This window comes from Vulpes vulpes, chromosome 10 (genome assembly GCF_048418805.1).
Source record: "Vulpes vulpes isolate BD-2025 chromosome 10, VulVul3, whole genome shotgun sequence".
Taxonomy (NCBI): Eukaryota; Metazoa; Chordata; class Mammalia; order Carnivora; family Canidae; genus Vulpes; species Vulpes vulpes.
The window spans coordinates 39470156-39491774 of NC_132789.1; the positions used below are offsets into that span (position 1 = coordinate 39470156).

Here is a 21619-nt window from a genome sequence, read left to right on the forward strand (position 1 = left end):
ATGGGGAATGAGATTCCTCAGTCTTCCCCACCCTTGGCCTGCTTTGTGAGGATGCCTTCTCTGCCTGCGTTAAAGGAGGCCTTTGACTTGCTCAAAGAATAGCCAAGTTCTGACCTTCTGTCGACAAAAGTCAGTCGCTGCATTTGCTAGAGGGCTGTCATTTGAAGACGTGGATGACCTCGTGCACCATTGACTGCCCCGTGTGAAGTGCCACATGGAAAGGTTCTCTGCAAGCAAGACTTTGCTTCCTGCAAAGAACTTAGATATTTCCTCCTCTCTGGCTCTAAGGGCTCTGTGATGGACCACATCTCCCTCTCCTCCTTGGCTGCCAGGAAAAGCTGGAGGAACCTTCCAGAATGATCCTCCCAGCTCTTGTTTGGCAGAGTAGCCACGGCTGTGTTAGACTGTGAGTTTGCACAGGCTGGGGCGGTGGTTTTAGCTTTTCCATGAAACATGGGCTTGGGTTAGCAAGGAGGATAAAACCATGAATGGTGCCCCTCATGGCTACCTTCAGAGCCCAGGGCCAGAGAAAGAAGAAGAGTCACCTGAAAATAATCTATCCCTTGGAAAGCTCATCCCTGAATAACACCTCCGCACCTCCTCCTGCACCAGCTGTAGGACAAGCCCACATCTGTCCAGTGACATCCATGGCCATTGTCCTGCTGGACTCCATTGAAGCCCCAAGGCACAGTTGAGGCAGGACTTGATGTTACCCCATTGTATAGATTGGGCAACTGAGCCTTCGGGAGCTGAACCTGCCTCAGGGCAGAGCTGAGGCCTCCCATCCCCAAGTGTCCTGCAGTTCCCAGAGCCTTCCCCTCCCCTTCCACTCCTACCACCCCACACAGCCACAGTCCTCAGAACCGCAGGTGGCACTCTGGGCACCCAACACCCCTGTGAATGCAGGTGAGGGAGGTGAGGGCCATGATCAGGTGCAGAGAGTGGGGGGCTGTGACTTTGGGTCGAGTCTCCCTGGTTAATTTTCAGGGACATCACTGTGTGTCACAGAGTCTGATTTGCACGGGTCATGGACAAATCGCAGTAACTCTTTCTTCTCTTGTGTGTGTGTGTATGTGTGTGTGTGTGTGTCTGCGTGTGTGCTTTCATCAAGTAGAAGAGCGTGAATTTTCCCTCGGCGGCCGCTGTTCTCCATCCCGGGACCAAAGGGGAGAAGGGACCCGACAGAGCTGCCCGAGGCTCCAGCGTGGCTTCTCGAGAGCCGGGACCGGGGATGATTGGGCCGTGCATACAGATGTCTCTAGCCTCCAACCGTTCGCATAGCACACAGGGGACTCATGGGTGGCCACTTGCCACTGCCAACTGAAACAGTATGATGGCGACATCGACGTCCTTCATGACGTTTCCACAACAGACATTCAGGCAGAAAGTGCCGGTGCGTTTTCTGTCTTCAAAGTAGAGGGCCATGCCTCACCAATGTGAATAGTTTGGGCCCCGATGACCTGCTCTGAGTCCACTCGCAGCCAGTGACACTTGCAAAAAAAAAAAAAAAAAAAAAAAAAAAAACCACCTCCCAAAGCCCATCTTGGGTTTGGTTTCCGTAACTCTTGACCAATGTGGCCAAAGCCAGACGCCTCCTTGGGACACTTGGATTATTCATAAATGCAGCCTGCCCCAACCCTCCCTGAATAGCATCTGAAGTCTCTGTGGAGGTCATGGATCCTGAACAAAGTGTCAAGGGCACCAAGAAGGCTGAGGGAAGTCCCCGGAAGCGGCTGACCAAAGGAGAGGCCGTGCAGGCCAGCGTTGCATCCAGCACCCCGTACCCAGGCGGCAGCACGGCCGCCACCCAAGAGGGCCCCCTCCAAGAGCTACTAGCCCCGCAGCCCTTCCCGGGCCCCCCGTCGGTTCTTAGGGAAGGCTCTCAGGAGAAAACCGGCCAGCAGCAGAAGCCCTCCAAGAGGTCCTCCATTGACACCTCCGTTCCCATCTCGCAGCTTCCGCAGCACCCTCTGACACCAGCATTCATGTCGCCTGGCAAACCGGAGCATCTCCTGGAGGGGTCCACGTGGCAGCTGGTCGACCCCATGAGACCTGGACCCTCAAGCTCCTTCGTGACCCCTGGGCTCCATCCACCAAGCCAGCTCCTCCCCTCCCATGCTTCCATCATCCCCCCCGAGGACCTGCCTGGCATCCCCAAAGTCTTCGTGCCCCGTCCCTCCCAGGTGTCCCTGAAGCCCCCAGAAGAGGCGCACAAGAAGGAGAGGAAACCGCAGAAGCCGGGCAAGTACATATGCCAGTACTGCAGCCGGCCCTGCGCCAAGCCCAGTGTGCTCCAGAAGCATATCCGCTCGCACACGGGCGAGCGGCCCTACCCCTGCGGCCCCTGCGGCTTCTCCTTCAAGACCAAGAGTAACCTGTACAAGCACAGGAAGTCCCATGCCCACCGCATCAAGGCCGGCCTGGCCTCGGGAGTGGGTGGCGAGATGTACCCCCCAGGGCTAGAGATGGAGAGGATCCCCGGGGAGGAGTTCGAGGAGCCCACTGAGGGGGAAAGCACAGACTCAGAGGATGAAACAGGCACCGCATCCGCCCACCCCGCAGAGCTCTCCCCCAGGCCCAAGCACCCGCTCCTGTCCAGCGGATTGTACAGCTCCGGGAGCCAGGGCTCCAGCCACGATCGCTGCTCCCTGTCCCAGTCCAGCTCGACCCCATCGCTCGAGGACCCCGCTCCATTCACGGAACCCTCATCCGAACACCCCCTGAGCCAGAAACCCGAAGACACCCACACCATAAAGCAGAAGCTGGCCCTCCGCCTGAGTGAGAGGAAGAAGGTGATGGACGAGCAGGCGTTTCTGAGCCCGGGCAGCAAAGGGAGCACAGAATCTGGGTATTTCTCCCGCTCTGAGAGCGCTGAGCAGCAGGTCAGCCCCCCGAACACCAACGCCAGGTCCTACGCCGAGATCATCTTTGGCAAGTGCGGGCGGATCGGGCAGCGGACAGCCATGCTGACGGCCACCTCCACCCAGCCCCTCCTGCCCCTGTCCTCCGAAGACAAGCCCAGCCTGGTGCCTTTGTCTGTGCCCCGGACGCAGGTCATCGAGCACATCACCAAGCTCATCACCATCAACGAGGCCGTGGTGGACACCAGCGAGATCGACAGCGTGAAGCCGAGGAGGAGCTCACTGTCCAGGCGCAGCAGCATGGAGTCCCCCAAATCCAGCCTCTACCGGGAGCCCCTGACATCCCACGGCGACAAGACAAGCAAGCCCGAACAATCACTGCTGAGCCTCCAGCACCCGCCCAGCACCACCCCCCCTGTGCCTCTGCTGAGAAGCCACTCAATGCCTTCTGCCACCTGCACCCTCAGTACCCCCCACCACACCTTCCGAGGTAGCTACTCCTTCGACGACCACATCACCGACTCTGAAGCCCTGAGCCGCAGCAGTCACGTGTTTACCTCCCACCCCCGGATGCTCAAGCGCCAGCCGGCCATCGAACTACCTTTGGGAGGGGAGTACAGTTCCGAGGAGCCGGGGCCCAGTAGCAAAGACGTGGCCTCCAAAGCCTCAGACGAGCCAGAAACCAAGGAAAGCGAACTCACCAAAAAGACCAAGAAGGGTTTGAAAACGAAAGGGGTGATCTATGAATGTAACATATGTGGTGCTCGGTACAAGAAAAGGGACAACTACGAGGCCCATAGGAAGTACTACTGCTCGGAGCTTCAGATCACGAAGCCCGTCCCTGCAGGTGCTCACGCATCCCCAGAAGCCGAAAAGAGTCAGGCTGAGCACGAGCCCTGGCCCCAGATGATGCATTATAAACTGGGGACCACCTTGGAGCTCACTCCACTGAGGAAGAGGAGGAAAGAGAAGAGCCTTGGGGACGAGGAGGAGCCACCTGCCTTTGAGTCCATGAAAAGTCAGTTTGGCAGCTCCGGGCCGTCCGAGGCTGCTCGGAACCTTCCCCTGGAGTCCACCAAGTCACCAGCAGAACCGAGTAAGTCAGTGCCCTCCCTGGAGGGACCCACGGGCTTCCAGCCAAGGACTCCCAAGCCAGGGTCTGGTCTAGAGTCAGGGAAGGAGAGGAGAACCATATCCAAAGAAATTTCTGTCATCCAGCACACCAGCTCCTTCGAGAAGTCCGACTCTATGGAGCAGCCCAGTGGCTTGGAAGGGGAAGACAAGCCCCCGGCCCCATTCTCCTCTCCCCCGCCTGCCCCGCACGGACGCTCGGCCCACTCCCTGCAGCCCAGGCTGGTCCGCCAGCCCAACATTCAGGTCCCTGAGATCCTGGTGACCGAGGAGCCCGACCGGCCAGACACGGAGCCCGAGCCGCCCCCTAAGGAACCCGAGAAGACAGAGGAATTCCAGTGGCCCCAGCGCAGCCAGACACTTGCCCAGCTCCCGGCCGAGAAGCTGCCACCCAAGAAGAAGAGGCTGCGCCTGGCGGAGATGGCCCAGTCGTCGGGGGAGTCCAGCTTTGAGTCCTCCGCACCCCTGTCTCGCAGCCCCAGCCAGGAGAGCAGTGTCTCTCTGAGCGGGTCCAGCCACTCCGCCTCCTTCGAGAGGGATGACCACGGAAAAGCCGAGGCCCCCGGGCTCTCGTCTGACCCACGTCCCAAACCCTTGGGCACCCACATGCTGACCGTCCCCAGCCACCACCCACATGCCCGAGAGATGCGGAGGTCAGCCTCAGAGCAGAGCCCCAACATTTCCCATTCTGCCCATATGACCGAGACACGCAGCAAATCATTCGACTACGGCAGCTTGTCCTTGACAGGCCCTTCTGGGCCAGCCCCGGCAGCTCCAGCAGCCCTGGCCACCCCGGCCGCCCCACCAGAGAGAAGGAAGTGCTTTTTGGTGAGACAGGCCTCTCTGAGCAGGCCTCCAGAGACCGAGCCAGAGGGCACCCCCAAGGGAAGACAGGAGAGCGAGGAACCAAAGCCCTCATGCAGTAAGCCTTCCACCAAGAGCTCGTTGCCCCAGATTTCCTCAGCGGCCACCTCGCACAGTGGACACCCGGGAGGCAAGAGCCAGGTGCAGGACAGACCCCCGCTGGGGTCCACTCCGCCCTATACAGAAGCCCTGCAGGTGTTCCATCACCCCATCGCCCAGCTCCCCTTGCACGAGAAGCCGTACCTGCCCCCGCCCGTCTCTCTTTTCTCCTTCCAGCACCTCTTACAGCATGAGCCAGGACAGTCTTCAGAATTCTTCTCCACCCAGGCTATGTCCAGCCTCCTCTCTGCACCGTACTCCATGCCCCCGCTTCCCCCTACCCTATTTCAAGCCCCGCCACTTCCTCTCCAGCCTACCGTTCTGCACCCAGGCCAGCTCCACCTCCCCCAGCTCATGCCTCACCCAGCCAGCATCCCCTTCCGGCAGCCCCCTTCGTTTCTCCCTGTGCCGTACCCTGCCTCATCAGCGCTCTCTTCTGGATTTTTCCTGCCTCTGCAATCCCAGTTCCCACTTCCGCTCCCTGGTGATGTGGAAAGCCATCTGCCCCAGATCAAAACCAGCCTGGCCCCGCTGGCGACAGGAACCACCGGCCTCTCCCCCAGCACAGAGTACAGCAGTGACGTCTCGCTTCCCCCCGTGGCTCCCCCAGCCAGCTGCTCGGCACCCACTTCAGCCCCTCCGCTGACCCTGCCTGCCTGTCCAGACACCATGGTGTCCCTGGTTGTGCCCGTCCGCATTCAGACCAACATGCCATCCTATGGGAGTGCCATGTACACCACCCTCTCCCAGATCCTGGTCACCCAGTCCCAAGGCAGCTCAGCAACTGTGACTCTTCCTAAGTACGAGGAGCCCCCATGCAAAGGGACGACTGTGTGTGGGACAGATGTGTACGAGGTTGGGCCTGGATCGGCCAGGGTAAGTGAAGAGCAGAGCAGAGGTTTTCCGACTCCATACTTGAGAGTGCCTGTGACATTTCCTGAAAGAAAAGGCACTTCCCTGTCATCGGAGAGTGTCTTGAGCCTGGAGGGGAGCTCTTCAACAGTGGGGGGGAGCAAACGCGTCCTTTCACCAGCTGGCAGCCTTGAACTCACCATGGAGACCCAGCAGCAAAAAAGGGTGAAGGAAGAGGAGGCTTCCAAGGCAGATGAAAAACTCGAGCTGGTAAAGCCATGCAGCGTGGTGCTAACCAGCACGGAGGATGGCAAGAGGCCAGAGAAATCCCACTTGGGCAGCCAGGGCCAGGGCAGGAGGGAGCTGGAAACGGTGTCCAGCCTATCCTCAGATCCATCGGACCCCAAGGAAATGACTCCCCTTCCTCACTCCTCACTGCCTCATGTGACGGCCCCAGGCTCAGAGGCTTTGAAGGAATATGCCCAGCCATCTGGTAAGCCTCACCGGAGAGGGCTGCCCCCACTGAGTGTGAAGAAAGAAGATTCCAAGGAACAACCTGACCTCCCTCCACTGGCACCTTCCAGCTCGCTGCCTCTGTCAGAAACGTCCCCAAGACCAGCCAAGCCACAAGAAGGTACGGACTCAAAGAAGGTACTGCAGTTCCCCAGCCTTCACACGACCACTAATGTCAGTTGGTGCTATTTAAACTACATTAAGCCAAATCACATCCAGCATGCAGATAGGAGGTCCTCTGTTTACGCTGGTTGGTGCATAAGTTTGTACAACCCCAACCTTCCGGGGGTTTCCACTAAAGCTGCTTTGTCCCTCCTGAGGTCTAAGCAGAAGGTGAGCAAAGAAACATACACCATGGCCACAGCTCCGCATCCTGAGACAGGAAGGCTTGTGCCATCCAGCTCCCGCAAGCCCCGCATGACAGAGGTAAGTCATCCTTGTTCTTCCCGCTGAGTTGGCAAGCCTCTGCTGAGCTTTTAAGGCCACGTCCCCCTCAGGGTCCGTTTACGTAACTAGAGCCAGATGACTGGGCAGATTTCCTCTCCGTCCACTGTGACTGGCCACCTCAAAAGGAAAAATGTATTTATTGGGTTTCTTTGTCGGTGTGTTCCTCACATCACTAGACTAGATACATCTCAGTAAAGTGAGCTTTGAGGTGATCCTGCGTCCCCGTTAGCTGCTATCATAAAATCAAAGACGCCATCTAAGCCATGAAAAAATAACTCTCCAAAAGACTGAGTAGGCTGATAGGAAAGCCTGCAGCAATTTCAAAATTTAATGCCACCCACAAGTTCTGTTAGCCTTTTCTTGCTTTTCTTATTCTCCACACCCGCTATTTCCATTCTCTGGTACCACTCAAAATCTTCTCGTACCCGAGTTTCTAGAATGTGATACAAGAAGCTCCCAAAATACCCACTCTTTCCCTCCTATGAGTGGGACAGCCCACAGAGCTCGACTGCCATGTTCCTCATCACCAGTAGGGGTAAGAGCACTCACAGCCTGACCCATCTGTGCTGTGTGGGAGCACCTGGCCCTGACTGAGGGCTTGTCACATGCACCCTCCAGGGCCTCTGACCCGAGGCTGCTCCAGGAGCCATAGAGTAACTGACCCCTGCAAGTTCAGGAAATTTGAAATTTGATCATTCCAGCTTTGCTTCAGATACATGACACCCCCGTACCCTGAGAAGGCTGGCCTGGGCATCTAGGCCACGCAATGTTATGCCGACTTGGTGTTTGTGGAGTAAGAGTTGAACTTGTTGCTTGAGTAGCCTCAGTGTGCCAAGTACTGTGCCAAATCAATTAAGTGCTTGTCCCTACCTGCAAGGCAGCAGTACCATCTCCTATTTATAGAGGAGAGACCCAAGGGTCAGAGGGTGAGAGATGTCAAGGTCACACAGCAAGTAACGGGCATACCCAGAATTTGAACTTAGACCTGTCTGACTCCAGATAATTGATTTTTCTTCTTGCAATTATTTGAGGAAAGAAAACCGTAAAAGTGACTGCAGATTTTAAAATGTTCAACAATGTGTTTTCAGACCAGACACTTTAATCAAATCAGGCATAAATCCACTAAACTAAATTCATATCCCAGATACATGAACAAAGCTGTGTTCAGAGGCACCTCCTATATTCGTTTCCTCCCTTTTATCACCGAGTGCCTTTTGTGCTCAGAATTTGTCCTTAGCTCAGCTGACTCTTCACAGGATCGTTTCCCAGATATGTTCTCTGAATATCCTTGTCAGTCTACAGGCATCCCTAGACGAGATGTCCACTTTTGCTGTAAACATCATGACCAATGTGCTCTCCGTTGTGTCCTACTGGCAAAAACTATGCCCAAGATGCTGTTGTAATTATATTCACACTTATGACTTCTTGTGCCCCTGCTGTGGGCCAAGTAGTGTGGAACTTTACTTTCATCCTCACAACCACCTTGAAAGGGTACTATATCACCATTTTATGGAGGAGAAGGCCAATTCACAGAGGTGTTAGGTAGCCTGTACACAGGTGCGCAGTTAATAAATGGCAGAGCCCGGATTCAAACCTAGACTTCGCCTTGAAGCCCTTTCAAATGATCTGGACTGCCTCTCTGTTTTAATGACTATACACTAAAAGGCCATTTAAAAAAAAAAGGGAAGAGTTAATTTAGCTTAATCGAGTTGGGGAATCTTTTGTTTAAAATACTGCTTTCAAAATAAAATAAAATACTGCTTTCATAAAATGAGCTGAACCCTACAAACTTTTCCTTGGAATAATTTATTCGATTCACTGGCCTGTTTCCTACCAGACGTGCATCAATCCAGTGCCTTAACGTAACTGCATGGCCCATGGCTTTATGCCTTCCCACATACATGCCTCTATCTCTGGCCTCTGCTTGCATATCTCCAGTGATGGGGAGCTCACTACCTCTTGGTACAACACAACCCATCTTTGGGCAGTGCCTTTAAAAAGTTCTTTACTGAGTTTGTCATCTGGTAGCTTCCATTGTTTGTTAGTAGCTCTGAAAAGGCCCTTTAGGCTATCTTAGCATTTTAAAAATCTTCCAAACTGTCTTCATGTACTTCTAGGCCACTCTATCAGGATTGAGTTGGGTCACAGGTAGTTTTTTCCCATATATAAGGCCTGAAGAGGGCAGCCCGGTGGCGCAGCGGTTTAGCGCCGCCTGCAGCCCGGGGTGTGATCCTGGAGACCTGGGATCGAGTCCCACATCAGGCTGGTTGCATGGAGCCTGCTTCTCCCTCTGCCTGTGTCTCTGCCTCTCTCTCTCTCTCTCTCTCTCTGTGTGTGTGTGTGTGTGTGTGTGTGTCTATGAATAAATAAATAAAATCTTTAAAAAATATATAAGGCCTGAAGAAACCGAAGCTTATTACAAACATCACTTTGAAGCCACATTCCATTCCTCAATTTCTACTGCTTTTTTTTTCTCCTTGGGGATCATTTTTGACAACCACATACTGCAAACAGATTGAAAACCAGGACTCCAGTGCCAAATTACCCCGATTTGAATCCCACTACCTCACTTACTAGCAGTGTGACCTTGGGCCAGTTACCTCTTCCATCTGTGCCTTGGTTTCCTCATCTATAAACTAGAGATATTAAAAATAGTTCACAGGGCTGTGAAGATAACTGAGTTAAAATATACAAAGTGTGTTTAGAATAGTGCTTGGCACGCTGGCACTCAATAATCATTTTTACAATTCAAAGACAATCATATTATTGTCTTTAAAAGCCAACATGGGGGATCCCTGGGTGGTGCAGCAGTTTGGCGCCTGCCTTTGGCCCAGGGCGCGATCCTGGAGACCTGGGATCAAATCCCACGTCGGGCTCCTGGTGCATGGAGCCTGCTTCTCCCTCTGCCTATGTCTCTGCCTCTCTCTCTCTCTCTCTCTCTCTCTCTCTCTCTGTGTGTGTGTGTGTGACTATCATAAATAAATTTAAAAATTTAAAAAAATAAAAAATAAAAGCCAACATGGATTCCTGGTCCCCCACCTCGCCCCCTACTCAGTTCCAACAGCGTTTCCTGATAGAGTAGTGTGTTTGCTGTCCAAACCAGCCTCATCTAGCTTCACCCAGACATCACAGCTGGTGGTGAGAGAGAAGTCATCCATCAGCCTATGGAAGGCCCCTTGGTCATTCCACAGATGGCCCAGATGAGATAGTAAAAACAGCATGCTCTGGAAATCCATGGGCATTGCACAAAGTCCATTGCCTCCTGCCAAGGCAGCAATCCATGGCCTCACTTGGTTTGCACTCCTCATCTCCAATTCTGAAGAAACTGTGTGAGTGGGGTGGGAGGGCACTGAGTCATAGATGTTGGCCCTGGAATGGATCTTCAAGATGATCTAAATCCCCTCAGAGATGAACTAATCCCAGAGAGAGAAACAATCCACCCAAGGGTGGCTCAGCACGCAGTGGTGGCCTATGTGGTGCTAAGAATCAGATCCCCTGATTCCCAACCAGCTACCTTTCTGCTCAGCCCAACCCACCCGCATAGGGACAGGCATGACGGCTGGCACAGGAACTGGTGGTTTAGATTATCTCTGCACCAGGAGACATGGTTGCTTTCTCCCACTGGCTGTAAATGTGACCTTAATTGGCAGTGGTGTGAAGTAGGATGAGAATCTCACTCTGGGCACTGTTGGCCCCAGCCCCCAGCCCTGCATCACAGCTCCCTATTCAAAGGTGGGCCCACCTGCTGCTACCATCAGAGGGTCTAGATGGCAGCATGAGCCAGCTCTCCTGAGCCAGCTCTCACCACTGAGGCCCATAGCTCTGTAGAGCATGGGTTCCCTTAGACTACCGGCCAGAGCCTGCACACCCCCGTCCAGGTGCGTGGCCATCAGTGAGATGCACAGCCTTGGTCAGGGCCCTCAGACCCGCACTCTGCTCCTGGCAATGCCCTTCACTTGCAGAATGACCTTGATTTCCTGATCTATAAGACAGAATTGGAGCAGTTAATCTCCGGGGTGGAGTCTTCATTTATGTGCGCAACATCACTCACGCTAGCTTCTCTGAGGCAGGCTCTGCTTTGGGTGCTGGTGTGACCAAGGACACCCAAGATGAGGACCTGTCCCTGGAAGGTTCTAGGCTAGTGTGAAAGGGAAAGCAAACAAAGCTTTTGTGGGAAGGCCTGGTCCTCCCAGGAGAAAGTCCTGGTGGGAGCCCCCGTTTCGACACCAGCTAACCAGGTGGCCTTGCGGGAGGGTCTTCACCTGTCCGGGGGTCCGTTTCCTTTCTTCCACAAACCGCAGCTTCTAGCCCCTCTTCAAAGGGTAGAGGGAAGAGTACGTGAGCCAGGCACAGCAGAGAGTAAGCGTGCAGTGCCATCAAGGGCGCCGTCCCATTGCTCCCGTTTAACAGCAGTGATTTTGTCGTTCCTGCGGTGGGCCAGGTTCACCTCCCTTCGCTGGTTTCCTCGGAAGGCCAGAAAGATCTAGCTAGAGTGCAGAAGGAAGAAGAGAAGCGAGGCAAGCCGGAGGAGGACGCTCCTGCCTCCAAAAGAGGGGAGCCAGCGAGGATCAAAATCTTCGAAGGAGGGTAAGAATCATGTTTGGTTTGCAATGTTTGCTTCTGCTTCCTGCGGAGTGAGAGCCGGTCCCGTCTGCGCCGAGGCGGACAGCGCCTCCCCGGGCAGGGCCCGCAGGTGCTTTCCGGCAGATGCCACCTTCATGGGACTCGCAGGCCATCTGTGTTCGGAGCACCGGGCTCCCTGGCGGGGGATGGGAAGCTGAGGCCTGCAGCAGTCTGGGTGTTTCTTCAGCCTTTCCTTGCCTCAGACGTTGGCCATGGGTTTCTAGTCGCTGCATTGGGGCGGATAGTGCGTCCCCTCGGTCCTGTCCGGACTGCCACCTACCTTGGTGCACGTTTCCCAAAGAATCACCTCTTTCCTGCCCAAGCGGCCACGTGGACGTGCCTGGTGGCCCACAGGGGACTTGGGCCCTGCCTGCAGGCTGTCTGCAGGGCTCATGATGAACGCGCTGCCCACTCCAGCTGTCTACACTGGTCCCAGGCTCGTTGGTCGGTAACTATTTGGAATATCATCCCTGGATTTTTACCATTGGCGCTTATCTTTGGAAACCTAATGATCTGAACATCTGACACCTCACTCTGGGGGGCCCTCTGGGCTTCAGCAGGGTGCCTTGTTTCGGACTTGCTTTGTGGAAGTTTTGTGCAAGCTGTGTTCTGTGTGACCACGTGTTTGCTCCCTGGGATGTGGGTGTCTGTAAGCAGAGCCTGTGGTGTCTGTCTCAGGGTCCTGTGTCTGTGTCCCCAGTGTGATCAATGCAGCCCTCATCCTACCCGGTTCCAAGGGACGATAGCATGAGGGGAAACCTCCCTCCCACGGAGGATAGTCCTCGTGAGCACCAGCCAACATGGGGTGTCACTGCGGGGGCCTGCCATCCTCCAGTGCCTGCGGGTGCCTGACTTACAAGGTCAAAGCGGGAGGTGCCGAATTCCTCTGTTAGTTGTGGACAGTGGAGGCGGCCAAGCTCCCCAGAGCCACCAGAGGGCATCTTCTGGGGGCAGTGAGGAGCTTGGGCTCTCAGGAGCCGGGGCGTTTGGCAACAAAACTTGGGGAGTTGGGTTGTCATAGTGACGTGGGAGGGAGTCAGAATGACAAAAAAAATGCAATGATGGGGATACCACCGTCTAGGGGAGAAGCATCCCCTACAGGGGAGTTCCAGTAGCGGCTCCATTGAGAACCACTAGACCAAAGGTTTTTCAAAATACTAACCCTCTTTCCAACTGGAGAAGGACCAGTTTGTCTCCTGCTATTTGAACGGAGCGCCCTCTTGTGTCTCCGTGTTCTCACATCACTGGCTACGTACGAGCCCCCCTAAGACTTCGTCCAAGGATTGATGCGTCTGGTCACGGCGACTTGCGTCCTCTCCTCATGCTTCCAGAACTGTCTGTGAGGCCCCGAGGGGCCTCAGCTGCTGAGAGATAGCTGAGTGCAGGAAGAGATTTGCTTCTTCCCTGAGAAGCCGCTGCCTGCAGACTGAGATTGGGTCCCCCAGGCGGCCCTCTGCTGCCCTGGTTTCCCTGGGAGGCCTGAGCGGGGGCAGGGCAGCTGGCAAGAGCCTCTACCCGCCCCGCCCCCCCCCCAGGGAGTTCATAGCTCCAGGCACCTGCTAGAAGCTCTGCCTCATGGTCTGCCTTCAGCTGCAATGCCAAAGGTTACACCTGAGTCCCCTTCTCTTCCTACGGCCTGGGCGTTGTGCACGCGCACATACACACACACACACACACCTGCCCCCACACTGTCCCGCCCAGGTTGCCACTTAGTCAGTCCCACCTGCTCTGTTCCAGAATCTCTGCTTGCCACGGCCAGTTGGAACACTTCAGGGCCATGTAATGTCACCCGTCAGATTCTCTTCTCCTGCAGCCCAGCTGTCCCATCTGGGCTCCTGTTGCACCTCCCACCACCGCTTCTGACGACCCCTCTCTAGTCGTGGTTACCTGGGGGCTGGTATCTGTCACCAGGAGTGCTTGGAAACTTAGAGGAGAATTGTGTTTGGTTGTCACGTAACTAGAGGCACTGCCAGCCTTTCATGGATGGGGCCAAGGATGCGACCATCCAGTCAACCAACCACGAAACCTCTTATCCCCCTCAAACCGCTGAGGGTGTCCCCCACCCAGAAACTGAATATATTCTTCAAGCACACCCATCTGAGGCCTCTTTGTCTTAGACTCATTTACTCCTTTTTTCTTTCTTCTCTTTTCAACACAACAAGCAGGCATAGCACTCCAGGACACGTTTAATAAGGGTCTGCAGTCGGCTCCTGTTCCTAGGAGTCACTAAGAGATCTAAGGCGACAGAGACTGAGAAAGATGAAAAATTGTCAGGTGTGCAACGGCTCATATAGCTTCCACCCAGAAGCTTCTACTTCCATTATACTGGCCAGGGCAAGCCCTGCAGCCTCACCAACCCCAGTGAGAGTGGAGGACTGCAGGCCTACTGGTCCTACTGTGCACATGGGGGGCCAGATATTTGGGTTGAGAGGTGCACATGGGTGGGGGGCAGAGATATTTTGTAGACAGTGCTGAGTATTCTGGTGGATTTAACATATGTCTGCAACTTGTTTTTACTCAACAGTATTGTTGAGATGTCCCCTTGTTGATCCATGTAGATCTCATTCATAGCCATAAATCGAGAAGCCAGACACAAACAGTAGATGCCATGAGCCCCACGCTCATGAGTCTTTTTGTCACTAGTCAAGCTACTCACTAGTCTCCCTACCTTTCGTCCTGACCTCCAACCCAGCAATCAATCAAGTAATCAATCCATCAAGCAGGAGCCATTTATTCAATGCCTTCTGGGTGCTCTGTGCCAGAAGACACCAAGAGTCAAGGGGGTAAACCGCAGGTCTGCCCTCAAGGTGCTTGGAGATTGGTTCACGTGGCATCAGAGGCCCAGTGCTGAGGTTGGGCTGCTAGTGTTGAGATGCTCCCAGCGGGTGAGGACCTCTGGGGCTGGACAGCCACAAGGGGCTTCCCGGACAACGTGGGGCTCGGCCTGCAAAGATGGGTGACACTGGGGCAGGTGGAGAGGGACGGTAGCTCAGTCGCTGGGTGTAATGGTGACACACGTACCTGGTCAGTCGGACTGATTTCTTTTGGCCTTGAGAGTTCTCTCTCATCAACATCACCTCTCTCTTCTTCAAACCTTGTCCCTGCGCCAACAACGCTAAATCTGGGTCTCCATCTATATCCCCTTGCTTCTGAGGCTTCCTGGTCCCCTCGTTTTCAGCATGGTGCTAACCAAGCGGCCAACAGAATCTTCTCCTATGTCCAGACCTCAGATGGTGTACCCAGACCTTCATGCTCAAAACCTTAGCATCATTTGGGTGCCTTTGCTCCTGATCCCCACCTTCCAGTGAGCCCACAAATTCTGGTGTACACACGAAGTGGTTCATGGCTCGGGTGTGATCTCCCTTACTCCCTGTGCCCTGTCTCTGGTCTCCCTCTCTCCAGACTCCCATGTGGGAGCCATTGAGTGTCTTTGATCGTGGTTCTTCAGCCCCAGGGCCTCCTATGGTGGCCTGAGCCCCAGAATCCAGTTAAAACACAGGCTGATCTTCCTGGACCTGCAGTCTGACCTGCCCCTGCTGTACGTCACCCTCTGTGCCCGGCTGAGCTCTGCCCACTGCCAAGTCCTCTCCGGCCTTCAGAGGCAGTACTCAACCCTCTCTTTTAACTAACCTCCCAGCTGCCCCCACACTCCCTAGTTCTCCGTGTTACTTCTGGAATAACATTGGCCCTAAAGTTCATTCCAGGACCCCTCTTGACTTGGGTCCTGGGCCCTCGCTTTGTGCACACTCTGCATCAGTCCCCATTTATTGCATTCATTTCCTGGCACACAGCCCCCTCCCTTCGTTCGCCATCACTTCCACACCCAAACAAAGCCTGCATTTTCCAGCCGGGCTCTGGGAGTGCCCATCAGGAATGTGTTGGCACTCTCACCCAGCACCTATGCATTTGCCTTGGTTGTTTTAGAAGGGCTCCTTTGTTAGGGAATGTTGTTTTCACACATACAAAGTTATATTGTTCATTGAGGGTAATGCCTATATTGTCCTAACTCAAGTTCACTTGTTGCAAGGAAAGCTGGGAGCTTAGCCCCAAGGGCTGGTGTGGAAGAAGGAGAGACTGGAATGAGTAAGAACCACCCGGCTGCAGAAAGTGGTCATTCGAGCCTTGAGGGTTGGGGAGGTTGGTGCTCAGGTCTGCAGGGAATGATGAGCTCAGACACAAGAGCCAGGGAGGCCAGGCCCAGCCAGGGTGGGGATGCAGACAGCTGGCCATGGGCAGGGAGCAAGGGATTGGGGGAGGGGGCAGTGTTTAGAGGGGAGCCCAGCCTCAGCTCGGAACTGGAATCCAGGGCAGGGGAACAGCAGCTCCGCTATGGGTGGGCCAGTGAGGTCCATCGGGTGACTCATGGGCACGGGGTTCCCCAGGGCTGCCCCCTGAGCCCTTCAGGCTTTCAGGAGGACTCTGTCCCAGACCCTGCCAACTGCATCACTCCGCTGCTGAGCTGAAAGCAGCTGGGCTCCTGTCGGACGGTGCTGGGTCCCATCCATCCTCGCCTACCCAGTGTACCCCAACCCATCACTGCCGCCGTTACCCCCCTCCTAGCCCATTCAGTTCAGCATATCCAAACTCAAAGTTTCCCACCCTAAAAATACTCCCTTGACTGAAGGGCCTACATCTCCAGATTTTTCTGCTGCCCTTTAAGGAAAAACTCTAGAAGCTGTTAACTACCCTCGCTCACCTTCCTGTCTCTCCTCCCATTCTCTCTGAGTCCATTCCAGGTGGGCCTTTGGGCTCCTCACACCTCAGAACTACTCTTATCAAGCTCAACGGTGCCATCCACCCTGTAGAATTCTGTGGTCAGTTCTCACTTCTGCTCCTCCCTAACCTGCTGGCAGCATTCGACACAGTGGATCCCTCCTCCTTCCTCCTTCCTTGTAACCCTTTGGTTTCCAGAGCACCATCTTTGTTGGTTTTCTTCCTTTGCCAGTGGTGCTTTCTCATCGTCTTTGGTGATTTCCCATCATCTCCTTATTTCTAAACATTAGGGTTCCTAGGCCTCGGTCTCCAGGACACCCCTTTTCTCTCTCTAAACTCCCAAGGTGACTCGAAACACTGTCTGAAGGCTGATGTCTCCCAGACTCGTATGTCCAGCTGGACCTCTCGCCGGGGCGTCGTGTCAGGTCTCTGGCCATCTGTGTAATGTCCACTGTGCTCGGTGAACTCATCCTTGGAACAACACACGCAGATGCTGAGAACCACGGTTACTCATCGGGTTCTTGGTACAATTGTCAAAGAATTTATTTTAAAAGTCGACTTAATTCAATTGTTGCTCCATTTGAGGGAGTTTTATTTTGAACAGATGTGCTTTTCTATCTCATGTATTTTCATTTCTAATAGCTGAATTTATTTTATTCAAGTCTGAGAGATCATGCGGCGTACGCAACATGTTTTATGGTGCACTCCTATTTTTTAAAGCTTCTGTGTGTGTGTGTGCATGTGTGTGTGTGCTTATTCGCTTGGAGAGAATATGTTTTCATTTAAAAAAAATTAAAGGTGATTCTCTTTCTCGGTAATTTTTCAGAAACCCATTTCTTCTTGGACTTTGGGGCCTACAAGTGTATCATTATTTTTCATCCTAAAGTTCCGAATTTCTGCCTTGCCTAGCCCCACCATCCTGTGAACTCCACATTAAGGACGATGTTGAATTATGTCTTTGGCAATATTTGTTATCTCTAAAAAAATAATAATATTTGTTATCTCTGTAATATGTGTTGAGGAACAAATTGATAAAATTATGAATCAAATAAATAGTGATAAGTTGGAGCTTTGGGGATAGGTGTAAGCAAAATCTCATCCAGTAAACCACTCTAAAAATCCACAATGGAATGAAAAATGCATACCACTCCAGAGTTGGTAATGTGCAGGTTGTGGTGTATGGGTAGAGAAACTATGTCCATCACTGCACACTTGCTGAATGTCCTTCTGGAAGTCGTGTAAGGGACCAGAGGTGGAAGGAGTGTCTTTTGAAAGAGAGAAGCAAAGTCACTTGTTCAGATTCTGCACAGGCAACCGTATTTTTCCGGATGTTCAGCCCCAGACTGCTGTGTCTCGTGTCCATTAGTGAATCTTGTCAACCCAGCCTTTGAAACCATATCCAGAATCTTCCTATTTGTTTCCCTCACCTCCTGGGTCAAGCCACTGCCATTTCTCACCTGGATTATCACAGTGTCCTCCTATAATCGCCTGCTTCCCCCCCTTTCCCACCACACTGTGTTCTCAACCCAGCAACCATAGGGATCTTATTTCCTGTTTAATGTCAACAGATCCTGTCACTGCTGTCCTGCACCCTCCACAGCCCTCGAGTGGCCTGTGTGTGCTGGCCTCAGCTCCTCCTTGGCCACTGGCTGCCACTCTACCCCTGCTCTCTCACCTACAGCTAGTGGCCTCTTTGTTGTTTGTCAGACATGCTTCTGCCTCAGGGCCTTTGCACTTGCTGTGCCCTGTGCCTGGAGCACTTTTCCCAGGAGTCTCATGGCTCCCTCACTTCTTTTAGTTACCCTTCAGTGAAGCCTCCCCAGACTACCTACCCACTTGTACCCTTTTCTGGCATTTCTTATTCCCCTTCCCTGTTTTATTTTTTTTCCATGTATCTACTAGTTTGTTTCTATTTCCTCCACCAGAATGCAAGCTCTGTGAAAAGGCAGGAATTGTATTTGGTCATTGCCGTATCCCTGATGCTGAGAAAGGTGCCTGGCACATACGGCAGTGCTAGAGCATGTTTATAAAATGAAGGAATCTCCCTCCAGCCTGGTCAGGAGACTGTAGGTGAGACTGCAGGTCCCTGGTCTCAGCAGCTCTTTGAACCTATGAGTAGGATCAAGGCTATGGGTCTCAGGAAGGAGCAAGGACAAGAGTCAGGGCTGAACCGGGCTGGGCACCTGGAATCAGGCTTGATCCAGGGCAGGGAAAGTCAGATGGTGTCAGTGATGGGGCCAGCGTCTGGGGTGGGCGGCCAAGGTCATTTGCTTGCTCACCTGTCCTGCAACCATTAAAGGTCAAGATGAAACATGTGATGCCAAAAAGGGCTGACTCTCGGGATGCCAGCTCCCAGGCTGAGCAGACCCCCTGTGTCTTAGGGGCTGGAGAGAAGTGGCCCTGGGGGACCCTGGGGGGCCCAGATGAGTCCAGGCTGGTGGGGCCCTGCCTTCTTCCTAGACTCTCCTCATTCTCAGACTTCTCTCTCAAATAGTAAGTGTGGATGGGCAGCTCTGAGTGTGGCCCCAGAAGGCTGGGGAATCAAATGTCGAGCCCCATCACATGTGCCCACACTGGGCTTTGTTCTCTTTTTCTCCTCCCCCCCGCAAATCCTGTTGCCCCATCTCTCCTAAGGAATGTGACCTGGACTTTGGGAGGGGGTAGGAGTGGGGCACAGAAGGGCAGGCTACTGCAGAGCCCACGTGAGACATCCAGTGGCTGCGATGGGGAATGTGGCTATAGGCCTTCCGGTGCATTGAGTATGGAGGGGGAGAAAGAAAAGCTTGGAATCAAAAAAGACCACCCTGCTTCTGGCTCGAGGGACGGTGGATGGATGGTGGTATCATTGACTGAGATGCGCAGGGAGGGCTGAGGAGTGAGAAGGAGGTTTGGGGGAGGGAGATCAAGACTTGGTAGACATGGTAATTTCGAGACGCCAGTCACACATCCGGGTGTTCAGGGGGGTGTTTGGCAGTCCCGACAGGTGAGCCTGGCATTCAGAGGCCAGGCCCGAGCTGGAAACACACACTGGGATATGTGTTTGTCAATGCATGGATGCGACTTAGGGAGTGGGTCCCCTAAGAAGGTCCCCTGGGGAGATAGAATGAGAGAAAAGGAAAGGACATCCAGGACCCAGCCCGGGATCCACCAGCAGTTGGAGGCTGATCAAGACAAAGGTGCAATGAGTTTGAGAAGGAAAAGCCAGAGGAGCAGGACACCCAGCAGAGTGAGAGTTCCTAGAAGCCAAGAGGAGACGGTGTTTAAGGAGGGGGTAGTCAGCTGTGCTGAGTGCTGCTCAGAGGCCTGGGAAGGTGAGGACAGGCAGTGTCCCTGGGAGGTGGCCACCAGGGGGGTCTCTGGTGGCCTTGATGGGAGCTGTTTGGGTCAGGGCCGAATCCCAGTGGCATGGGCTGAGATGAAGAGTGGAGGCATCAGGAGTAGGGAAACCTCCATCCCAAGAGGTTGGCTGTGGAGGGAAGCAGAGAAAATGGGAGGAAGGACTAGAAAGAGTGGAAGGTGAGTGTTTAAAGCGAGGGGTCCTGGTGCTTCGAGGCATGACTTCTGGCAAGGGGCAGGGTGCAGGAGAAGGTTCAAGCAGGTGGGGCCAAAGCAGTGTTGAGAAGGGGACACTTCCTCTGGGACAGCAGGAGGGAAGATGCTGGCTGGCCTGGGAGCAGGATTGATGGTTGGGCTGGGGAGCAGGGAGGGACCCAATCCCGGCTCTGGGTCTTGGCCAACAATCAGAATGGCTATTCTGAAAACAAGGGCGGGAAATTTCTGTTCCCGGGAAACCACTGAGGTTCCCGGGAAGGCTATTCCTTTGTGAAGATTATCCCCTCCAATAAAAATACAGGCACACCTCATTTCACTTGCGGAGAGTCGTTTTTTGAGACGTTAGAGGTTCACGACTTGAGTGGAGGACGTAGCTGCAGACGAGATGGAAAGAGCAAGAGAACTAGAATGACAAGGGGAGCCTGAAGTTGTGGCTCAGTCGCTGCGATCTCGTGACCAAACCTGAACGGGCAAGGAGCTGCTGCTATGGGTGGACAAAGAAAGTGGTTTCCTGAGATGGGATCTCCTCCCCGGGGAGGATGCCGTGAAGATTGTGGCAATGACAGCGAAGGATTTAGGACATTCCATGCACCGAGCAGAGTCTGGGAGGACTGACTCCGATTTGTGAAGAAGTCCTCCTGTGGGTGACTTGCTGTCAAACAGTGTCATGTGCTACGGGGAAATCGTGAAAGGAAGAGTCCATGGAGGCAGCAACCTTCATTACTGTCTTCTTTTACGAAATCGCCACAGCGCAGCCTTCAGCCGCCACCATCCTGACTGGCCAGCAGCCACCAGCACTGATGAGAAGGATGATGAGTCACTGAAAGCTCAGATGATGGTTTGCATTTCTGTAGCAATACAGTGTTTGTAAACTAAGGTCTGTGCACCTTCCAGACCTAACGCTATTACACACTTACTAGACTACACACTGCGTAGGGTCAACACTTGGAAACCCCAAAATCCGTCTGTCTTGCTTTATTGCAAGGTCTGAAGTGAACCTGAGGTATCTCCGAGGTGTGCCTGGCTATGGCTCCGAGGGAGGTCGACACTCAGGTACTGGCCTGGCGTCTTTCTCCTAAGTCCTCACAGGGCTTCCCAGGGAACACTCACTCCAGGCATTAGAGAGAGCCGATCATGTCACTACGAAACCCAAGTCACGGACAGGAAAAAAAAAAAAAAAAAAAACCAGCATGAAAGCAAAATGGAAAAGAGAAAAGCCATATTGATCATGGGGCAGACTGAGTGTCTGAGTGGGCTGGGGCCAGAGTCCCCGGGGCCCGGAGCACTGTCAGAGAAGACCTAAATGCATCCTATTAAAATTTAAAGGAGAATCCATTTCTCAAGCAGCCGCTGCACCTCCCCCCACAACCCCAGGTTCCAGCAGGGGATCTGAGGAGGCATGGAGCTCAGCCTGAGGGGGAGAGGGATGTGGGAAGTGGGATCCTCACCCCAATGCGCTGCGGCTCCTCAGAGCTGAGGACTCTGCACCTGCGAGGCCTGGACCGTGTCTGCCCGGGTCCAGGCTGCTCCTGTCCTGGGGGATCTGGCCCAGCGCCTCGGATGATGCTGGCTTCTCCCCATCTCTTCTGTGGGAGCCGAGGCTTCTCAGGGACACGGTGGCAGGTGCACACCCTCTCTCATTCTTTCTGGCTGTAATTTTATTGAAGTCGCACAGGCGCAGAGTTTAAAGAATGAAATATTTCTGTAAATTGTGTTATGGGAAAGAGCAGCACCCTTCCTCTCTGTTTACCCTTCTACCTCTGACAGGTAGGCCTGGCGGCTACCACCGTAAGCATTGAGCTAGTGGGCCGAGAGCCACCCCACATGCCCCCCGGGTCCCCGGGTCCCCGGGTCCCCATCCTCTCATCAGAGTGGCGCTCACATACTTCACAGCCAAGTCATATAATGACTTGTGGTTCCTATTTCTTTCCTGTACGACTTTTCTATCTTTTCTGTGCATAAAA

The 21619-nt window shown here is 53.8% G+C and overlaps 1 protein-coding gene across 2 annotated transcripts in view; it reads left to right on the forward strand.

Annotated features, from left to right (window-relative positions):
• Positions 1 to 1201: 1201 nt before the first annotated feature.
• Positions 1202 to 21619, forward strand: part of HIVEP3 (HIVEP zinc finger 3) — a 57329-nt gene continuing 36911 nt past the window's right edge. For both annotated transcript variants that reach the window (XM_025983721.2, XM_072723698.1), the window contains exons 1-2: positions 1202 to 6746; positions 11209 to 11354. In XM_025983721.2, coding sequence (XP_025839506.2) covers positions 1674 to 6746; positions 11209 to 11354 — 5219 coding nt within the window. In that variant the 5' untranslated portion in view covers positions 1202 to 1673. The remainder of the gene's footprint in view (positions 6747 to 11208; positions 11355 to 21619) is intronic.